At 36.6% G+C, this 21,690-nt stretch overlaps 1 protein-coding gene across 2 annotated transcripts in view; it reads right to left on the bottom strand.

The window, feature by feature from the left end:
• Positions 1–4,899: 4,899 nt before the first annotated feature.
• Positions 4,900–21,690, bottom strand: part of LOC145662309 (E3 ubiquitin-protein ligase rfwd3.S-like) — a 33,925-nt gene continuing 17,134 nt past the window's right edge. For both annotated transcript variants that reach the window (XM_081727754.1, XM_081727753.1), the window contains 2 exons: positions 20,848–20,953; positions 4,900–13,602 (listed from right to left, as the gene is read on the bottom strand). In XM_081727754.1, coding sequence (XP_081583880.1) covers positions 12,119–13,602; positions 20,848–20,875 — 1,512 coding nt within the window. In that variant the 5' untranslated portion in view covers positions 20,876–20,953 and the 3' untranslated portion in view covers positions 4,900–12,118. The remainder of the gene's footprint in view (positions 13,603–20,847; positions 20,954–21,690) is intronic.

The following is a 21,690-nucleotide window of genomic DNA, read 5'->3' on the forward strand; positions in this document are numbered from 1 at the left end:
AGTTGTAAACGGTGCATACCTCGCCAAAGGGACTTGGTAGTTAGTTGAGCTTTGTTGAACTTCTTTCGGAAGTGTCGTTGCAATTAGGACAGACTGATGTGAATATATCTTGAGCACAACGTAAACTTTCTCTGTGCTTATTGCCATCTTGAATAAAAATGCGTCTCTCAGGTTTTGTAACAATGTCCAAAAATAAAGCTACAATTAATTTATGAAATCGGGTATATTATTGGTAATAAACCGGCAGAATTAAAAATAAATAAATAAATTTTGTACAATGTAAGTCTCAATTGATTGGTTAATATCAAGAAAGCTGATTGGCATACTTGCGAAATTAAAGTATTGGCAACCGAACGTAGTTATATTTTTTCAAATGTCACTACATCTGATTATTACGTATTTTTAAATATTCATGCTAAACAAAAACTTACAATACTGCATTTATTAATTATTATTACAAACTAGGAACGCTACAGTATAATAACCATCCAAATTTTGGGGGCCTGTACAACAGCAATAACGAAAGTATGACAACGGGCCAATGCATGTCTAAAGCATTTTAATGTTCAATAGTATCGTCAGGATGTGATGCATTTCGAATAGGAATGAAGTTACAAAAATGAACGGAAGAAAAGTTTCTTCCGAAAAACTGCTTAGATAAGTATCGCATCCAATGACCCAGGTTGTTTTCAATATACACAAAGGTCCTAATACCGTTACAACAATTTGATATATCAAACCGTTCCGAAGATACGATGAACGTTATAAAGGTCGGCAACACTGCTGAAAATTATGTAATTACGAGGATTTGTAATGAAAACTACTAAAAGCTATTGTAATGTTTTTCGAAATGTCCTCCCTTGGCCTTGATGCAGGCGCGAAGTCTGTCCAGCCACTGGTCAATGGCATTACGCACCATGTCCATGGGAAAATTGTTCACTGCTCGGGTCAAGGATTGTTTCAGACTGTCGACAGATGGATGCCGTTTATGGCAGACCTTTGCCTGAAGGACTGCCCAATGTTTGTAGTCCAACGGGTTAAGGTCCGGGCTGCCAGTAGGCCAATCAGTGGTAGTTATGTCGGGGACGTTTCGTGCAAGCCACTTCTGGGTTGTTTTCGCTTTGTGGCCTGGAGCGGAATGCTGCTGGAAGGTCCATCTTTCTCCAGAGAACATAGTAGCAGACAGTGGTTTCACTATAGGTGTTAGCACTGTCCTGGTACACCTTGGCAGATGTTTTAACACCTTGTTCGCAAAAATGCAGCTGGGTTGTGCCTGAGTAGTTCACTCCCCATCAAACCATTACTGAGGCAGGATGATGTGCCCTCTGATCCCTTGGAGCTGCCTCAGCAGCTGCAGTAGATGACGTGACATACACACGGTCATTTTGGGCGTTGTAATCCTGCTCAATTATGAACACCTTTTCGTCAGTGAACAGAATCTTTCTGTGCAGATGGTTGGCGTAACGCCGCAACAGTCTCTTTGATTTAAGGACCCTCTGAGATATTAATGTTTGGGTCAGAAAGTGAACAGCCCGCCTCTTATATGCCCGTAGATGTAGATTACTCCTGAGCACACGAGACATGGAATTTCTGCTGATGTTCATCTCAGCAGCCACCACACTTTGTGTTCGAAAAGGATTTCTTCGAATTCTTGCTGCGACTGCTTTCTGGACTTGCGGGGTTCGTATCGTTCGTGGTCTGCCATTCCTTGCACGGTCAGCTGCCGTTCCAGTCTCGGTGATCACTGTATGGCGCGATACACGAATCTCTTGCTGATTTGTAGGGGTTTCAGGAGGTTGAAACTCTCACCTACTGTCTTCCCGACCTTGTGTTGTGCAATTACTGCTACACGATTTTCGTAATCGCCCCACTCCATCAGAACTCAGTACAATATTAACGTATGTCATGAAGAGTGAAACACGCACTACATGCATCTTCCGCTTTGTACACAGATGGCAGCACTGTGCCACTCTGGATGCCTACAGCCGCAATCCATACTTTGTGACAGTATTTATGATATAACTAGGTATGTATGGAGTGGATTACGTCATAATCATTACATAGTACATATTTACAACGTTCCGACAAGTACAAATAATTAACTATTTTCGTATACAAGTTAATAATCACCTTCACACTATATACATGTCGCCCTGCGCTCCAGACAGTAATCCAAACCTGGAAATGACATTTGATATCTTATATCACTAAGTACCAGGCAGTTTTTAGGATAGTTTGAGGAGACTTAATATTAAAAAAGTAGAGATTTTTGGTCAGAAGGCAGAGATAGGATCACTAGTATACATCTTATTTTATGCTTTCATACCTCTACTTTTTTTATAATAAATGAGATAGTTCCGTAATTTGCATGTTTCTTAATTGTTATGCTTGCCGAGAGGTTGTTTTTTTTTTTTGTTTGTTTGTTTGTTTTTTTTTTTTTTTGGCCATAAGGAACTTTATCTGTTGCCTCCTCATTTGAGGATTCATCAAGAACCTGGATCTGCTCACTTAACGAAGTATACCTGGAGGAAACCGTTTCACGTACCTGATGATAACTTAGTTTTTCAGGTCAGGATTAATCAGTGCTAATTCTAAAAAGTCAGGAAGGTTCTGGGGCCTGATAAAAACCTTTTTATTCCATGAAAGTAAACGTGTTTGAGTTTTCATTTTTTCTAGATCAGTGATCGCGAACTACTAGTAGCTTCCGTTAACGTTCCGATTGGCTAAATTTATAGGCAATAAACAAATGTTTTTTCTTATAAAAAAAATGTTGGTAGTTCTTTTGGTTGGTAGCTCACAGTAGGATTTAAAAACGGTACGGTAGCTCAGAAGCTTCATAAGTTTGACGACTACTGTTTTAGATCTTTCCTTGTGTTTGATTCTATTTCGTTTCAGTATTAATTACACTAACCCTTTAGCGCGCAGCTTTGCACATATCCGAAGTTTACTTTAAAATTGTATTGCAGTATGTGCTTTCTAGTTCGGACATAGAAAAGCAGCTTTGCGTATCAGCTAAGATGCTCTTTCACTAATGAAGTTCTGAATTTCCCGCTAGATGTCATAGTAAGCCAACGTTGGTCTCTTTGTATCACTTGCTGCACGCGGAGTTGTCATCTTTGAGCTTTCTTTGATCGTTTACGTAGACACGTTTTGAACCGTACTTTTTCTTTCTATGTTGGACAGAAGTGTAATGAGTGCAAAAGTGCAAGTATGCTGATATTCGTCGTGTTTTATTAGTTCTACATGGTTTTAGTGGACTTTGCAGATGTCAACGCGCAACTTTGTATAGACCCTGTATGCAAACACCATAAAATATCCCATAGACCACATATTATTTGTATTAACTATTTTTTTAAAAAAATACCTTGTTTCCTACACAAAAAACACTCCAAATTTAAAAAAAATCAGCTTGATCGGAAAAAATGGTGCGTTAAAGAGTTAACTTGCAAATTTTGTGTGAATAAGTTCAACAGACTGAAAAAAACTCACTGACGTTTACGATCTAACAATCTCTTGAGAAGGATGGAAGTTCTCCATGAAGTATATAGATTAATGGCTCGTTCTTCTGGAACAACTTTAAAAACTTCGCTGTGCAACTTGCCACGAATTCTCAGAGGAGGAGGCCTTTTACATACTGCAATATCCATATCTACATTGAATGTTTGGGATCTACCGATCGCGGATCTGTAATTTTTTTTAAGTCGATTTTTTTAACCTCTTCTCAAAAGTTTCGTCTAACTTGTAATAATATAATTTACTGATCACAAGATTAAATAAATTTCTGTCGCATAATTTATGAGAAAAAACCAAATTGAACATTTTATAGTAATCTTATTGATTTAAATGGAATTTCAAGAATTTTCGTTCCCAAAAATTCTATAGGTTTACGGAATAATTCACTATTTGCGAAATTCTAAATATAGGCGTGGGCAACAAATTTTAGATCCCCCCCCCCCCCCCCAATAATATCTAGTACTAGTTCCATGCTGAATATGATTGTAGTTTCTGTTGTGTTTTAGTTATACTTCATTCGATTCTCAGATCTGTTTTTTAGCGCTCATGAACCCATTAACAGTTCATTTTGAACATTTATAGTGTTGCTATTATGTAACACGTGCATTCTTTATATTTACATTACTGCATACTGTTTTGTCTGCAACTCAAACAGTAAGGATAATATATCAGCCTACAATACGATTGTAATATTGGAACAAAGAACACATTTAGTGAATTAAGTGATCAGTGTGATAGTATAAAGCAAGTAAGCCTAGGAAATAGGCCTATGGAAGTGAGACGTCTAGATCATTTAACCCTGCAGAATCGTCCAAGAAGTCGTCCACAGCGTTCAAATAGTAAGTCATGTTTTAGTGTTAAAAATGGTAACTCTATTTCAGTAGGTCGCGTAAAAAAAAGTGCAAGGGGAGTGCTCAATGTAGTAAATAGTCATGGTCGTGGTCTTGCTTCCAGATTAATGCAGGAATGTGATGATATGAACGTAGTAGGTATTGTTAAGACTGGTAGTGGTTATTTGTAAAGAAAAACAGTTCCGTTACTTTTCCGACATACAATATATCAAATACTGATGTATAACATAGTATCAATTATTAGTCCTATATTCATAGGGGTAAAAGTGGATCTGAAAAGTTAGGGGGACGCTTGACGTCATGCCATCCCCGTGCCTATCTTTCCCATTGTAATTTTTTTAGAAAGTGGGGGAACGACGTCCCTCACGTTCCCACTCACTTTCACCCTTGTATATTCACAGAAATATTTTTTTAAAAAATACGTTTCAATTCTCCATTTTGCTAATAATTTGTCGACGTCTATATGAAGTATCCGAGATTCCTCCCTGGATTGCTCACTGAATGGCTGATTTATTATTAATAATAACAACACTAATTGCTTTCCTTGTTTCTTGTTTATTTCTAAAATAGCTAAAAAATTTAATTCCATACAAAACTGAAGAAAAAAACTATTAAAACGCATCCTTCTCGTTCCTTTATAATAAAAAAAAGTACTTTGAATATATACAAGTATATAAAAGATACGGTCTCTGAATCACACTATTTCAAAGATATTTTTTCTTCACAGATATACATTGGGTGGGCTACTAAATACATCTAAGACCAATAATAATAATAATAATAATAATACACAGCTGTTCCAAAATAGTCAAGAATTAACAGTAAAAAATAATCAATACACAACCATGCCACAGCACCTGAAATTCAGAATATAAAATAGATACATTGTTACAAGTGTTGTCATCGAAATACAGAAAAGTGCTTTAGTTTTCGATCGCATTGAACACAATTCTTTTGTAGTCTTTCCATTAAAATAAAAAAATGATCAAAAACAAAACAAAAAAAAAAAGTAATGATCAAAAACCTCAACACGTTTTTAGTTGTTCCTATGTATGATACTCAAACACGTAAGTACTTGAGTAAATTTTGACTTTTCACACACACACTTGTGGCATATTTATACACACACATACTATAGAACGAATTTAAGTTCGAGATAGAGCACAACTGTTATTTAGTTTTGCCTTTTTAAAAATACATATTAGTAATAAAACTGCATACAACTACTGGTCATCTTAAGAACATCTTTTGAATCTCGTTTCGCTAAACTCATATATAACTGGGAATATGACTATTTTATTGTTCTTTGTACCTAATTATATGCTATTTACCATTGTTACTTGTTGTTCATATTATACAGTTGCTAATCACTTTGTACAGTTTCTGATTAAAAAAATTCTTTACATTTGGTAAAATTTATTTCGAGAATAACGGTGGTATCACTAGAACGTACAAATAACTATCTATCTATATCTATCTATCTATCTATATATATATATATATATTCTTTTAATTTACTGAAGACTGTACTCAAATTGTCCTTCCATTCTGAAATTATTTACGAAAGTAATTTGATCAAATGGAAAGAACTTTTGTCGCTGACTGTACAAGCATGTTACATGTATGTATTGTATTTTGTAATCTTCGGTTTTGGAAGGCAATCACACACACACTTTTATGTTGACTAAACAAAATCGAATTATTTCTCACTTTCAAAATCTATCACAGACTTTTAAATGAAATCAAATCTTTGAGTTTTACGTCCCACGGTTATGCCGGTTAGGCTAAAGGAGACGGTGATTATGAGAAATGAATGAAATGGTGGAATGAAGAAAGGGGAGGAAACGGGAGAACCCCGAGAAAACCCACGCACAGACTTTTAAATTATAATTTTATATCTAAGAGCTAGTTTCAAGTATTACTGAAACATAAAACAACATTGTGTACTTTTTTTTAAATTTTACATTATACTTTGGTTGACAAATAAATTCCTTCAGATAACGTTACATTTACAGATTTCTTACTGTAAAAGTCAAGCCCACCAATTATCAATACATGACCATATTTTACCAATCTTTTCATTTTTTTTTTTTTTTTTCTCAACAACAAATATTTCAAATAATTCAGTTGCGAGGGAGGATAAGAAACTAAGGTTACAAGGCCGATAATTCTGGAGTTTCCTCTGTTATAGAGGAATGACGAGTGTGCGGTACTTTTAATACATGGAGTTGACAACTGTTCAGAATTTCAGCCACCTACGGTGTTAGTTGTAGATAAACAAATGGCAACTCGTTTGGGAAACTGGTGTCGGGAAGAAGTCCGCTGTTATTCGATTTCTATGGGCGAAACATGTAACCGCGGTTGAAATTCAGCGGCAGTTGGTAGAGGTTTACAGAAAGACTGTAATGTCTCGCCAGCATGTCGCGGCATGGTGTCGAAAGTTTGCAGCTGGTAGAGAAAACGTCACCGACGAGGAGCGCAGTGGCCGACCCAGCATGACATCAACAGATTTGAACACAGTAAGCGTGGAGATGATTTAGGACAACAGGAGAATCATGTTACGGCATCTGATGGCAGAATTGGGAATGTTCGGAAGCATTCGTCACATTGTGCAGTTGCTTTGCTTCAGCCGAGAAGGCGAAACACTTCGTACAACGTGGCTGAAAACGCAAGGACAGGATTTTTAACAGGAGGGAATCTTGAAACTCATCCAACGATGCGACAAGTGCCCCAACCGATATGGAGAATGTCAGAAAATAATCTAATGTATGTACTATCTGTTGGCTGTATGAAATAGTACGTTTCACCAGTGTTTGTAACCTTACTTCTTGATCACTCCTCGTAATTAAAAAAAAAAAATGTTGAAAACTTAACCAAACAAATCAATAATCAACGGATAATCTGAACTCTTACTAATTTTGTTTCCCGTATTATTGAGAGCAGCTTAACTCCTAGTATTAGGCATTTATTTTTATTTACATTTTGTACCTCTTGTCTTACATTTTAGTTGTGATGGAAGCCATGGAATGGCGCACACCTAATATTCGCTGTAAAACCGTATCACAAAAACTATAGTTACGCGGAGCGGGAACATTTTAATATTCCACGCAATACTGTCGGTCCGTGTCATCGAAGCATGGATTATGAACTTTGAGGAGACATGTTCTAAAGAAAGAAAAAAAAATGGTAATGCAAAGCGTGTGCGTACGTCGTATTATACTGCTCAAGTGGAAGATGCTGTACAGAGAAGCTCATCCAGAAGTCACTGTTCTTGATGTAATTTTTAAAACCTAATGTCATTATTTTCAAATCGCAACAGTTTGATGAAAAATTGTAAGGATTCTATTTTCAATTAGTGTTAAGTTTTATCAACACTGTTTGACTTAATTTTTAATTATTATTACAGTAAAAAACCTGTCTTTAGCGGAACCGAACAGGACTCGCAAAAATTTCCGTTAACGAAGGTAGACTTATGGGGAAAATAATGCCTAAAATGGACATACTGGCTAAAATGTGATAAAATGCTGTACAGTATCTTAGTCAATTTACAGTATTACTACGAATTAATACACGCAAAACTTTGAACACAAAAGAATACTGTACACAACTTAACTTAATTTTTCCAAAAATCTGTGTATACTGCTTGCTTGCTCTACTCTCCACAAATACTTTAGCCTGAGAAACCATACTAAGCATATCAGTTCATTCTGGCGTAAGGCAAATGTTGCAATACCTTCATACAGAATCTTGATAAGTCTTTATCCTTCACTCTCCTTCCAATTCAATGTCTTATTTCTCTTTTTCTTTCAAACTTTTCATATAATTTTCAATTAAAGCATGTATATCCGTCGTGTCTGCTTCGGTTTGCATATCACTGTCTGTTTTGCTAAAAAGTATATATCTAACCTCTCATAGGATGTGTAAAAATTTTACTGACTTCGAAACTTGAAAATTTCCGTTAAGAGGTTTATTTTGATTTCCGTTCTTCGTGTAAAACAGTTTTCGTTTAATGAAAGAAATTTAACACGATTTTCGCCAGTAAATTCATGAGATCTTGAAATATTTCCGTTTAAAAAAAGAGTCCGTTGAAGACAGGTTTTCCTGTATTATATTTTATTTTATTTTAAATTTCCATTTAGTGTAATGATAATCAACCAACTCACTGTTACACTCAAATACAAAGTACCTGGATAATTCTTTGACTGATTTAGTCTTTGTGCTTGATCTCAACATCCATCTCTCGACTTTGAATGAGTTATTTCAAAATTGTCGCTTCCTTAAAATACATCAAAATCATAAATAGTGGTGTCGTCGTTTGGAATTGGCAGGCGATTATAACCATCATAATAACCTCCGAACTGATTGGTTTATTTCCGCATAATATACATCAACACAAATAGGTTCGAAACCGTGGAATAACAAAATTCTGACGACTAAAGTGACTAGGATTCATATCTCGAATTCTCGCTTGTTCAACTGGCTGATCTATTAATTACACTACTACCAGGTCATTGGTTTTTCGTGACGGCGACAAATAGCTTCGAAACTGACGTTCCCATTAAATAATATATAACTTGACCTACAGTGTGCAGGGACACTACGTTAAAAATTTTCATTTCAAGAAATTATTATAACGATACTGAAAGTTATTAAAAACGTATGCCATTACTATTTCATTTCTTAAACTGATGCTTGCGACCGTTTGACCGAGCTCATCAATAATCTCAAAAGGTACTCACCTAAAATGTAACAGACTTCACTTTACGCAAATTGTACTATATAAATACAATACGTAAAGCTTTGTAGTTTGTGTTTGCGCGATTATTAACTTGTTCAATATATTTCAATCACCTCTTTACTATGGCTGTTCTCCCGATAGAATCTTCCACTTTACAGATAAATCCGAGTTTTCTTAATCTTCACAATTTCGTTTTTCATTTTCCTTGTGTAGCTTATTTATATATTCATTTTTTATAGAGTGCGCCTTGTTCTGAATAACATCATCTTGGATTCACATGATCAACTGCTTACACATGTAATGTTCTTTTACAGCAGTGTGGACAGAACAAAACTTAAACAAACAAACAAACAAACAACAAAAAAAAACCTCTGTGTAACAAACTTTATTTCGTTGAGGTATCTTTTAATTTGAAAGTTAAAGGATTTTAGATATCTGCAGAACTTTTAAGACATCTTGTACATGCGGCATATTTATAGCAGTGCAATAACGTTAACATCTCTTTCTGATATATACAATATTTGTATATCACATAGGGAAGTTTATGATAATTTTGGTGACACTATTTTCATGATTTTATTGTATAAAATGTTTAAATGTCAGAGATATTTTATATTCTACTATATATATATATATCAATAAAGCTACTCTATTTATCTCGAGGCCGCGGTGGCGCAGTGCTAGAGCGTTCACCTCTGGTGAATGGGGCTCCTGCTTTGATCCTAGCTCGCGCTAAGTGAGCTTTGCGATAGGCAAACACCGTGAGCGTGGGTTTCTCAGGGTTCTCCCGTTTCCTCCCACTTTCTTCATTCCACCATTCCATTCACTTCTCATCATCACTGTCTCCTTTCACCTACCTGACGTAAATCTTGAAGTTTTTTTCTTTATTTCTATCTTGTCTCTTGCAGTATTTGTGTATGGAGCTATTGGAGCTGAGAAAACGTATATTATGCTTGTAAACCCCACTACACCGGGGCTCTATAACTCAAAACTACGGTACTAGTCTTGTAATATGGTTTTTATAAGTGAAAAAGTATCGTGAAGCAGAAACAGTATAAGTCATTTCTAAACACTAATGCTGATATCTTTAATTTGTCACAATTTCACAGTATATACAACTGTACAATATTTGATTTGGTTTTACACTAATAATCTTGAGAAATCACATATTTGACAATGTGGAACTATACAGAAAAATTGAAAAAATAAGTAACGAAAAATCTTGTGAGCTAGCAATATCCTATATTGATTCTTCAGTTTCTATGCATTTTGTGATAAACGATGCAACACAAGAAAGAGATTTACTGCGAACCCTACTTTCTACAATACAAGGAAAATCATAAATTCTGATATTAAGGGAATATGAGTGTAAGCCTGAACGGCCAGAGGCGGGAGTTGACGTTATTTACAAATGATAAAAGGCAGGTTAATAACATTTCTAATTTGTTTGAAGGATAGTGCATAGCTGACCCACATGTTTTTACTGTTTCCGAAACTTTTGATCACCAAGATAGCGTGAAACTTTATCGTAAAGATACTCATCAGTTTCTTTTCCTGTATCTAATAATTTTACTTATTTCGAAATATTCAAGAAATCAAAAGAATGCCCGTATAAGAGCGAATCTACTAAATCTCATTTTTAAAAGTCGGTATTAACGGAAAAATAAAAAATGTACCCAACATAACATATTACAAGGTTAACAGGGATTTTTACATGTCTACTGGCACAGTACAGCATCCATAGACATAATTAAAAACTAAAAACAAAGGACGTATTGTTTTATATTTAAACTACTTACCTCACAAATGTTTCAGGAATGTTGAAGGCTTAGCAAGTACCAATTATTTCAAATGGGATGCAGTCATTCTTCGTCAAAGACACATAGATGGGGTATTTTTAAAGCAAGCTGGATTATCACATTTTGAAGAAATAATCCAATGTTGCGTCACTATTATAAATGTTTATTAGACTTCAACAAGTGAAACCGCATTTTTTTCCTCAGCATGTGATAATCTAATAAAAAATATCTCGTCTATGTGCTCTTGACGAATGATATCCGCAATGCATTCGAAATAATTATCATTCAATATTCCCGAATAGTTTAAATCCATTTGTATCCTGTTCATGTAATAATGCATTCTAAATAACCGGCACTTATTAATCCTTTAATATTCCTGGAAACCTTATGTGGTAAGCAATGTAAATCCATTGGTATACTTATAATTATGTAGCAACGAGTTCTCGAGTGTCTTGAACCAGATAGTAGTGTTTTTGGCGCGCGTTTCCTCGGAAATGTGAAAAGACCACCAAAGACGAAAGGCCACTAAATATTCTAAAGGAAATGGTAAGACATATATACTCTCTAAAGGTTTAGTTAAAATCAAACCCGGGGTAATATGTACACAGTACTATACCTTGCGATGAGAGAAGCAAGGAGTCGGATGAATTTACAAAAGGGAGTTCTAAGAAGTAAAGAAAAAAAAAAAAAAAAAAAAGATTGTGCACTAGTTCAAAGCCTTTTACATATAAATATACTTACTATTTCTCTTTATATTTGGAAGTTAATGGAAAACATATTACAACAGAAATTGAGTAACCACCTTTGTTATGGTAGCTTTGCTACTGAATGTTTTAATATCATTTTCTTGGCTCCTCTAATTCTCCATAGTGGCCCCGCTTGAAATAATAACTGTCCCCGTCTTAGCAAATTTGTTAATTACACCTTAAATTTAGTTCCGCCTAATAAAGATTGTATACTAATTAAATTAGTTACATTTTAAATTAATTACCGGACGTATTGTTTCATTTGCAACAAAATACTACATATAAACTCAGTTATTCGTCCATATTTCATGCATGAAGTACCAATATACCATAATATACAAATCTTTTTAAAAATATCATATCTACATTATATATATGTACACAATGCATAGTGACTCAAAGGCAAACATGATGCACTGTTTTCTTCTTCTTTAACTGGGCAATACCTTATTAAGGATAGATTGTTTGCGTTCAACTGGCTTGATAAATGTAAAGAGAATTTTCAGACAATGCTGCCAGATGATTGCCTTGGTTTACCACTACATGGCACATGTCTATGATAGGTTCTGTGGCTGGAATTGTGCGCAGTTGCTGCCCGGAAGAAACACTCCACAGAGCAATGCTTCGAGTGCTTTCTTGATGCGCTGACACCACTATATCACCCACCATCGGAACGAAACATGACCGCGATAGGAATTTTTGAGTATTGCCACCAAGAAAAGTGTGAATTCTATTACAAATTGGTTTGAATGTTTCATTGGAGTTGGCATTGCTTGGCGCAAGTTGATAAACTACATGTTGAACATGGGGCACTCGAATCGTTGGCCGGGTTGAAATAAGCACGTGATTTGATTCTGGTTCATAACGTAATGAGGTTAATGTACCCTCAATAGGAATTGGCGTCCTCACGTAGTTTTCACCTTGAAATTCATAACCCCAACACGAATTTAAACTTCCCACCAGCAGTCCTCCCCGAGGCATTGCTCGTCCGAAGCTGGACCCCACAGCCGCAAGTGAACTCACTGGAGAGCAATCTCCCTCATTAGACAAGCGTCTGATTGGTTCTCTTGTGTTGCGTATGTCAAAATGATGCACAATACCATTCTGAGATCCAACATAAAGCACATTACGATCGTTTGCGTCCCAACAACAACTCCACAAAGGGTTGCTTGTGTTGTAGGTCTGCACAATAGAATTACTAGATGTGTTCACCAACTTTGCACATTTATCTAACGATACAGTTAATAACAGATCTCGTCGCTCGGGATGAAAGCACATATCTCGAATAGGCTTCGGGTGAACAAACACAAACTGCGTGGGTCTAAACTCTACTGTATCTATCTTCTTTATACCAAAGCCAGGGAACAGAGTATTTACATTACGTTGAGAGACCAACAAAAGATGTAAAAAACTACTATAAGCGATAACTCTACAGCCACCGTCCTTAGAAATTTCCAGTTTTTTCACCAATGCAAACGTGGAGGACGACTGCGATGCTTGAGCCTGACTACAGGAAGGACCTTGGGAACTTTGAGCACCATATTTACAAGAAGCTTTCAGTAGATTTAATTCCGCCTGTAATTGACTAATTTGCTGTTGATGCAACGTTTTATTAAGCCTCTCTCTTGCTAGTTCAAGTTCTAGAGAATTCTTCTCTTGCCGAACTTTATCCAATTCCATAGCTAATCGGTCCCGTTCCGTTGTATCTATGGCTTTCAGTGTTCTTACATACAAAGGACGAAGATCTCGAATTCTCGCTTTGGCATTGCACTGTGGGCAGCGTGCATCTCGACCATTACCCATCCAGCGTTCAATGCAATTCTTACCAAACACATGTCCACATTTAAGAGCACACACGCGATGGTTTCCACTATTATGCCAGGGTTCCATACATATTGGACAATTCTGGCCATCGTCATCGTCGCATTCTGACGTGGCAGACGTTCTATCCGGATCTGTGAAAAAAAAAGACAATACATAAACATTAAAATAAAATATTTTTGAAAAACATGCTTTCTTCTTCTTCTTCTTAATAATAATAATAATAATAACTTTATTAAGTGCTGTGAACAGATTATAGGTAAAAGTACAGCACTATATATAATCATTTTAAACAGACCACAACATTTATAATGTAGAATGACTGATTAGAGCAGGTTAAGGCTTTTGTCAGAAAGTTAATAATATTAGAATTATATGGTTCAAACTGATATATAAAACAAAAATAAATAAACAACAGTCAATTTCATAATATACAATTAACAGAACTATGCAAATTAAGAGTCTTACGACTACCGTTTAAAAGAATGAGTCAACCTTGCTTAAAACTGCATATCCAGCATACTCACTTATTGTCATATTTTAACATAAAAGATTGGTTCTTTGAATAAAATATTATAACATAAGAATACACTGAGAATACACAATAACAAGAAAATCAATATTGGCAGCTAGAACACTTGTCATATAAAGTTAAAACAGTTTAATTTTTGTCAGAATTGCTGTTTTCTTTACCTTAACATATGTTCATTTTAAATTGTAAGACATTGTCACTCTTCTCAGTTTTTCACGTTTAGAATTTAGTGCTACCAATGTCGATCGATTCCTGACATTCTAAGTCGGCATTCTTATTCCTATATTTTCTAAGCAATATTCGCTACCATCCGCACCGACTAAATGGGTGCTCCGGGGCTTCAGCACCCACAAGAATTATAGTTTGCACCCAGGTTTGAACCCGTTTCTCTTGCGTTTAAGTCAGCCGTGTTACCGACTGACCTAAGGCAGCCCTAACTTATCCTTACAGCACCGGTATATTTTACTTTATACCACAGCACAGGCTTTTATGACAGTGTTCATAAAAGATTTTAACTAAAAATAAATTAATCAAATATCGATTTAGGATTTAGATTTCTGGGCTTTCGGCATCTAAGGCCATTTAGCCCGTCACGTTTTGAGGGATGTCGTCCCCCGGCGAGCACACTATCCGGGGAAAGGGAAGGAAGAACGGAGTGGGGAAGGAAGGAAGCATCTGGTACCACCCCGGCATTTGCCTGGTCTGAATGAGGAAAATCCAGGTAAACCTCATTCAGGGTGGCTGGACTGAAAAAGCGTTTTACAATTTTCCGACAGAGAGCCCCCACTAATCAAATATCGAGACTTTCCTGAAAACATATAGGCTAACATGTCCCACCATTGATATGCACGCACATAAATTTTGGAAAGTCGGCGCCGTTGTTCGCTACTATATTAATAATAATAGTAATAATAACTAAAATAAAACAAATCGTAATAGAAAGTAAAAATAATTCTGTTTTGAAGAAAATTACTTTAAAAAATTCTATTTATGGATCACTAGAAAGAAAGCATGTAGAGCGCTTTCATACACCATCACTTGATATATTTCTCAAAACTGACGTTAATATTATAATATAACGTTATCTGAGAATTGAAGAATTTATAAACTTTTATATGAGAGCGCTCTCCATGTTTTTGTTTTTAGCCTGCATTTTAAAAATAAGTTTCTTGAAAATAGAATTATTTTTGAAGAAGACGAACTAACAAGAAGACTGAAAAAGCATTAGACGCTCTTAAGTGGTTCGCTATAATCCATTATAATCAAGAAGAATGGGAGTAGGACTATAATGTGGGAGGAAACGGGCGTACCCCAAGAAAACCCATGGAAACTTACTTGGCCGGGGATCGAACTAGGGACCCTACGCAGCAGAGGTAAGCGCTCTATTACTGAACCACTACGTCTGAAATGCGAACAAGACCATACTAAATGGAATTCCCTATTAAAAGAAAAAAATACTGAATCACTCCATATGCCTTTTCCACCAATAAAATCCAGCCGAAATTTTCATTCCGTATTCGATCAGCCATGCTTTCCATGGCATCCAGAATTAGCAAGTGCGAATCCAGAGCATCGCCAACTATTCATTCCAGTAAAATCAAAGAATAAGTGTAACCGACCGAACAAATCACATATTGTTATAAAACAAGGGAACTTAGTTACGGTGAAGAATCATCCTCTCTCGGCTGCCATAAAGCATAAAACATATAAATATGCATATAACTATATAGGTTCGTTAGTAGTAACAAGCATTTTGAGGAATTGTGCGGCTTTGCAAATTTTTGAAGGGGAAAGCATCGGGACACGAAATTTTAAGGATTTGATACTTGTTAACAGTTCCAAGGATAAAAGGGTACAACGTTTGTCGAAATATAAGTGCTAAAAAATCTAAAATTTTTTTACTAATGCCATGGTAAACTGTAACAGACTATTTTGGTCTTTGTTACAGATAATTTGATTTTAATCAATGTTCAGAACCTTCAACGAGTTGACCATAACAACTCTTAATAATATTTTGACCCGTTTGCCTCACATGTTTCACTTGCATTTTGATTTTAAACGTTTTGTTAATATTTTTTGTATACATTAAATCCTGTCTATCCTCTGTTTCTTTCATAACGTTATCATAATTTTATTGTAGTTATTTAAACGTAATCTAAAATATTTGTGCAATGTTTAGGGCAAAAAAAGATCTATATGTTAATCATATATACCATACCATTTTCTTCTTGTAAAAAAAAATCTTGCTTCATATTCTTTCGACAAAAATATTATTTCGTTTTGAAAATCTTAATGAGGATTTTCATGTAAAATCCAAACATGTGTGTTTGATAATCCAGATCAGCTGTTTGTTTTATAATTCCTATATCTTCAAAGTGATATTTATCTATTTTAAAATACCTATACAATGTACAAGATATGTCCGGGAAGTAATGTCATACATTTTATTGTGAAGCGACTGTACGCTGCAGCGCGCTCTATCCGCTGGGATCGATGGCGGTATAAGTCAACTACCGAGCGAATGCTTGCTTAGTTGTCTCCGAGCTCTCGGAAGTGAAAAATGGGTGATTTCGTAAACCTCTGTTTCGACTCTTGTACAAGTCGCGATGCAGCGATCACTGGAACAAAGATAAGCGATGAAGTTTTGTGTGAAACTCGGTAAGTTCGCAGACTTTTTAATGGTTCAACAGGTCTTCAGGGATGATTGTTTATCACAAAGGCAAGTCTACAGATTGCACACGGAGAAGAGGTTGACGTCGTTGGACGCCCGTCAATCTCCTCAAAGACGAGAATGTCACTTATGTGAAATAAATCGAACATGAGTGTTCGTTTAATGGTCGACATGTTGAATATTTCAAAAATATCGTCCACGAGACTGACCAAGGATTTTGCACATGAGAAACGTGTGTGCGAAGCTTGTCCGAAGAATTTTGACCAACAACAAAAAAATCTCGCCGAGTGGAAATTTGTCAAGACTTTTAGGAAATGTGTAAAAATGATTCTCTTTTTGAACAATGTTACGTGAAACATGTATATTCTAGTACGACCCCGAAACCAAGAGGCAAAGGGCTGAGTGGCACACCTCTTCGTCCCCTCGCGCCAAGAAGGTTTGAATGAGCAAATCAAAAATCAAGACCATGCTCATTGTGTTTTTTGACATGAGGAGAATCGTATCGTCCACCGTGCGTCTGTATCTCCAGGGACAATCGTAAATTTTACTTAAGAGTTCTCAAGAGACTGAGAGCATGGATTCGACGCTTCAGATCAGACATCATTGACGATTGGAAACTTCATGACAAAGTGCCAGCCCATATTGCCTTCGTCCTGACCAGCTACCTAATCAAATCGTAGCTAGTGGTATCGCTGCCCCAGTCACCTACAGTCTCGACTTGGCTTTTGCAGACTTCTTTTCGTTTCTCCTTTGAAATATTCTGAAAGAACAACGTTACAGAACAACTCACGACGTGAAAGCAGCTTGTGAAATGACTTTAAACGCACTTTCTGAACAAGCTTTACAGAATGCCTTCGCAGATTGGAAATCCCGCTGGCAAAGATGTATCGACACAGGAAAAAAATATTTTGGAGAATTTTAATGTACAGGTATTATTATTATGTAAATATTTTTTTTTTTTTTCATACTTGCAGACATTACTTTTTGGACAACGCTTGGATAAAGTTAATATAATGTTGCATTAGAGCTTGGACTTCGGGTCCTAGCCTCCTTCCCCTATTGCATATCCAAGATGAAATTAAACGTTAAAATGGATGGGAAAATAGTGTATTGCCCATTGGCGGATTAAACCAAACGTCTTGGAGGGGGCTCTTTGTTGTGGAGTGGGATATGTTCCCCGAAATCCCCCCCCCCTCCCAAAGAAAGGTAAAACGGATTCAGGAAAAGAGGGTAAAAGATATAATTGCTACGGAATTTTCACCACAATGCCCCCTCCCCCAAAACGATATTCTGTGTACAGGCCTGGTCGTGGCTATGCTTTACTAAATATTTCGCTAGAAAAAATATCAGGTTAAACATTTTTTAGAACGCTCATAATGTTTCTGTATTTTAGTAAAATGAATTAAACAAAAAGACAAAAGAGCTTGGAAGTTACACTCAAAACACGCTTTTCGGTGAATACTACCCAAGACGTATCTGTCGATATAATATTGTCGCTATCTACGACAATGTCCCTATGACATTTAAAAGTGCTAGTCCTTTCAGCCGCTTTTCGCCAGAACGAGATCGCAACCACGTTTTCAGTCGGTGCAATGTGGATTAAGATCGTTCTGCACTGACCACGCACGAATGCAGGATTACAAGTTGATTTAAAGGTCTATTTTAGCGGCGAGGCTATATGAGACCTACTGATTAACGTGGAATCCGTACCACAGGGTTACAAGTAAGCGCAGCAGTTTTCGAATAGTTACGTGAAGATCTTCTTCGCTGGTGGACAAGGCCTCGAACGCAGTCCGTGATAGAATTCCACCTTCTTCTTCCTCTTCAATTTAGAAGTACAGATTACAAATTCAGAACTAAAGAGGGAAAACTGCATTTTTTCTTGAGTTCCGATAGTTTTGTAAAATCTTTCTGCTAGAATGCGGAAGTTGTTGCTCAGAGTTTAGTCAGCTGCGCGTGTTGGCAATAAAATGTTTAGTCCGTATACATTGAAAACTTCCTGCGCAAGACGAGTTTTGAGGTCCTCTACAACCGACTCTAGAAACGGAATGTAAACAGTTCTTCAGTAGTAAGATGTCGTGTCATCTGCCCTGAAGTTCGTACGATGTGTTTGTCTTTGGGTGAGATGAGGAGTTTGAATCTGCACGTCGACACTAGCAGCCATTCTGGATATTGCTTCGAAAGTTGCCTTGAATTCTTTGCTGTTTGAACGCTTCTTGTTTAATGCTGCGATAGTGTCCTGAATGGCATCTGACGCTGCCTTCATGTCTAAATTTGTCTTCTGCAAAAGTCGATTGAGGGGAGGGTTATTGTGAGAACACCCTGAAGACACGTAATAGTTACGATAAACTCGCTGTCGTGCATGGCAGAAGGAAGTGTTCAGGCTTTGGCTGCTGTATCTAACTCGGACTACTTGGAACACACTGTAGAGCCTCACTTATTAATTGAAATTTCATGTGAAATTGTAATACCGCGTCGTTCCGTTCAATCCATCCCGTTTCACACAATGTCTCCAACTGGCCACTAACCGTAAGCTTAAGGACAGTATTACGTTTTGAGATGCGGTGAAAAACGCAATGATCTCTTTCGTTGTTCCCAGACAGTTCCTCACACACTGTACTGACGACGACCTGAAGATGGACAAGTTGAGGCTGTGACTACAATATGAACAGTGCAGCACGTTTGAACCCTTCTTCTGGATCTCCTGCACTGCCAGGCGACTTTGAGAAGTCGTGACGGCGCAACCATCTGTACCAATATCAACGCAGTTTATCGGGTCGAGTGAAAAATCTCGTAGCAAAGATAGAACAATTTCTCAAATTTTCCCTCCAGTCAGTGAGAGTTCGGGCGGTTCTGCGTCTTCGGATTCCGAACTCAAACCAATGTCCTCACCTTTCAGCTCTGCTGGTGGAGGATCAATGAAACTTTCTTCTCTTTTTTTCACCCATGTGTTCGTACCTTAGAATCAAAGACAGCTGAGATGTGTGCGAAACGACCGTAGTCTCATCAAACATAATAGAATAAAACTGATCCTCTCGCACTCGATTGACAATTTTACAGACGTGATTTCTCATCCACAACCCTCAATGAGGGCATTTTGTGTGGTTTTATTGGCAAAAATGGTTCTTTTCGATGCTTTCTTCCAGTGATTCTTCAAGAGATCGTCACTACAAGCCATTCTAAATTTGAGCAATTCTCGAAAATTGCCCTCGTTGAACTTAGTTTCTGCACCGTCACCATCTGAGGTCCAATTATCCGCACAAGCATCGTCCCCGTGGCCTTGAAAAGCAATGCCTTGCCTTCCAAGGAATATCACATTCCGCAACATTAATTTCAGTTTGTCGTGATTTTGGATGACTTATCTTCTTGACGAGTTGATTTGATTCTCAACTGATTTCACTGGTTCCCAGTAGTTTTTCAGAAACGCTTTTCCGACCTCAAGAGCGTTATTGTGATATTGTGCCTTCTTGTGAGTTTCTAAAATACCGTAGAAAGTAGCGAATTTCTTCAAAGGTTTAGTCCCAAGAGTTTGGAGGGGCACGTTTCTTCGATAGCCCCCCAAAAAAACCCGTTGCAAAAAGTGAGCAATATTTACAAAAAAGATCCCTTTCCTTATGGGAAACAACCAGCCGTGGATAGTTTTCCAGATATTCTAGCCTCAAATAACACCGTCCTTCTTCCTGAGATTTATCTGATATTATGACTTGAGTTATCGTTAGCGTAAACACGTCATGCCGGATAGAGACTATTTTTAAATAGAATTTAAAGAATTAACCCTCCTTTGAAATAACGCAAGAACGATCCCAAACTTTCGTTCTTGTGGCGGTAAGCTACAAGCGGCAGTGCGTGTAATTTTAATATTTTAGAGGCTTCTTGGGGGGGGGGGGGGGGCGATCGCCCCCTCCTTTAATCCGTCCCTGGTATTGCTACTCTATTATCGGTTGATGTTTTACTTTTTGCAATTTTGTCTTGATGCAGTTTAATCTTAAGTGAGTAATGTCAACAGGCTATATTAACAAATGAAAGTAGAATGATGCTAATGTATCTCCAATATGTTCATTTGATATGATGATACGTATTGATTTCAGTTGAGATTTAGTAACGCCGATGACTGTATAGAAGTCGGACATTAAAGCGTAACACTATTAGTGAACTATTATAGTTGTTTTTCTATACCTGTTGTTTTAACTTCTTCATTTTCCATTTCTGCCGTGGACTTCGATCGAGACAAGCTATTGGCAGTCGGTTGGAGATTTCCATGATCGGAAGCAGATGTAGTATTCTGAAATAGTAAAATAAAAATGCAAAAAATAAGAAAATAAATAACTTATGGTAAAACTTTATTGACCAATGGAGCTAAAAACTGTTTTCCAACCAACATAATGATACAAATAGCAACGGGCCTATCGTTGCAATGATGTGAACAGACTTTGGGGGAGATGGCTACAATTCAGCTCAAATATAGAAGGGACTACGTAGATTTTATATTCCAAAAGCAAATTGTTCTACAATGGATGCAACAGTCAAAAAAGCACGAAACATTAACATTAATGGCAATGGAAAATCAATAAAAAACAAATAATTCCTCCATTTATCTCTAAAACGTAAAGAGAGAGATGGCTGAAATTCAGCTCAAATTTAGAAGGGGTTATATAAAATTATAGACTCTATATTCAGAAAAAAAAAAATGTCCTAAAATGGATGGAACATACAGGCTTTCCAATGCTAATGGAAAAAATATAGGAAATCAAGCCGAAAAAATATTCGTAAAGCTGTAAAAAAATTAACATTTCAATTATCCAATAGGTAGAAATAAAAAAATAATAAAAAATCACATGGAAATTACATCAATTGTTATATGAACATACATTCTACTCTAAATATAACTAAATAAGCAATTATCTCGGTTGTAAAATTTTATACGAGTTTCTTGCTGTTTTCGTACGTAACTTACCAGCACTAAGCAAACGATAAGGAAAGTAAAAAGGATCTGTATCAGAAAACCAGTGTTTGAATTGT

Source organism: Thermobia domestica, chromosome 10, assembly GCF_964235325.1.
Source record: "Thermobia domestica chromosome 10, izTheDome1.hap1.1, whole genome shotgun sequence".
Lineage (NCBI taxonomy): Eukaryota > Metazoa > Arthropoda > Insecta > Zygentoma > Lepismatidae > Thermobia > Thermobia domestica.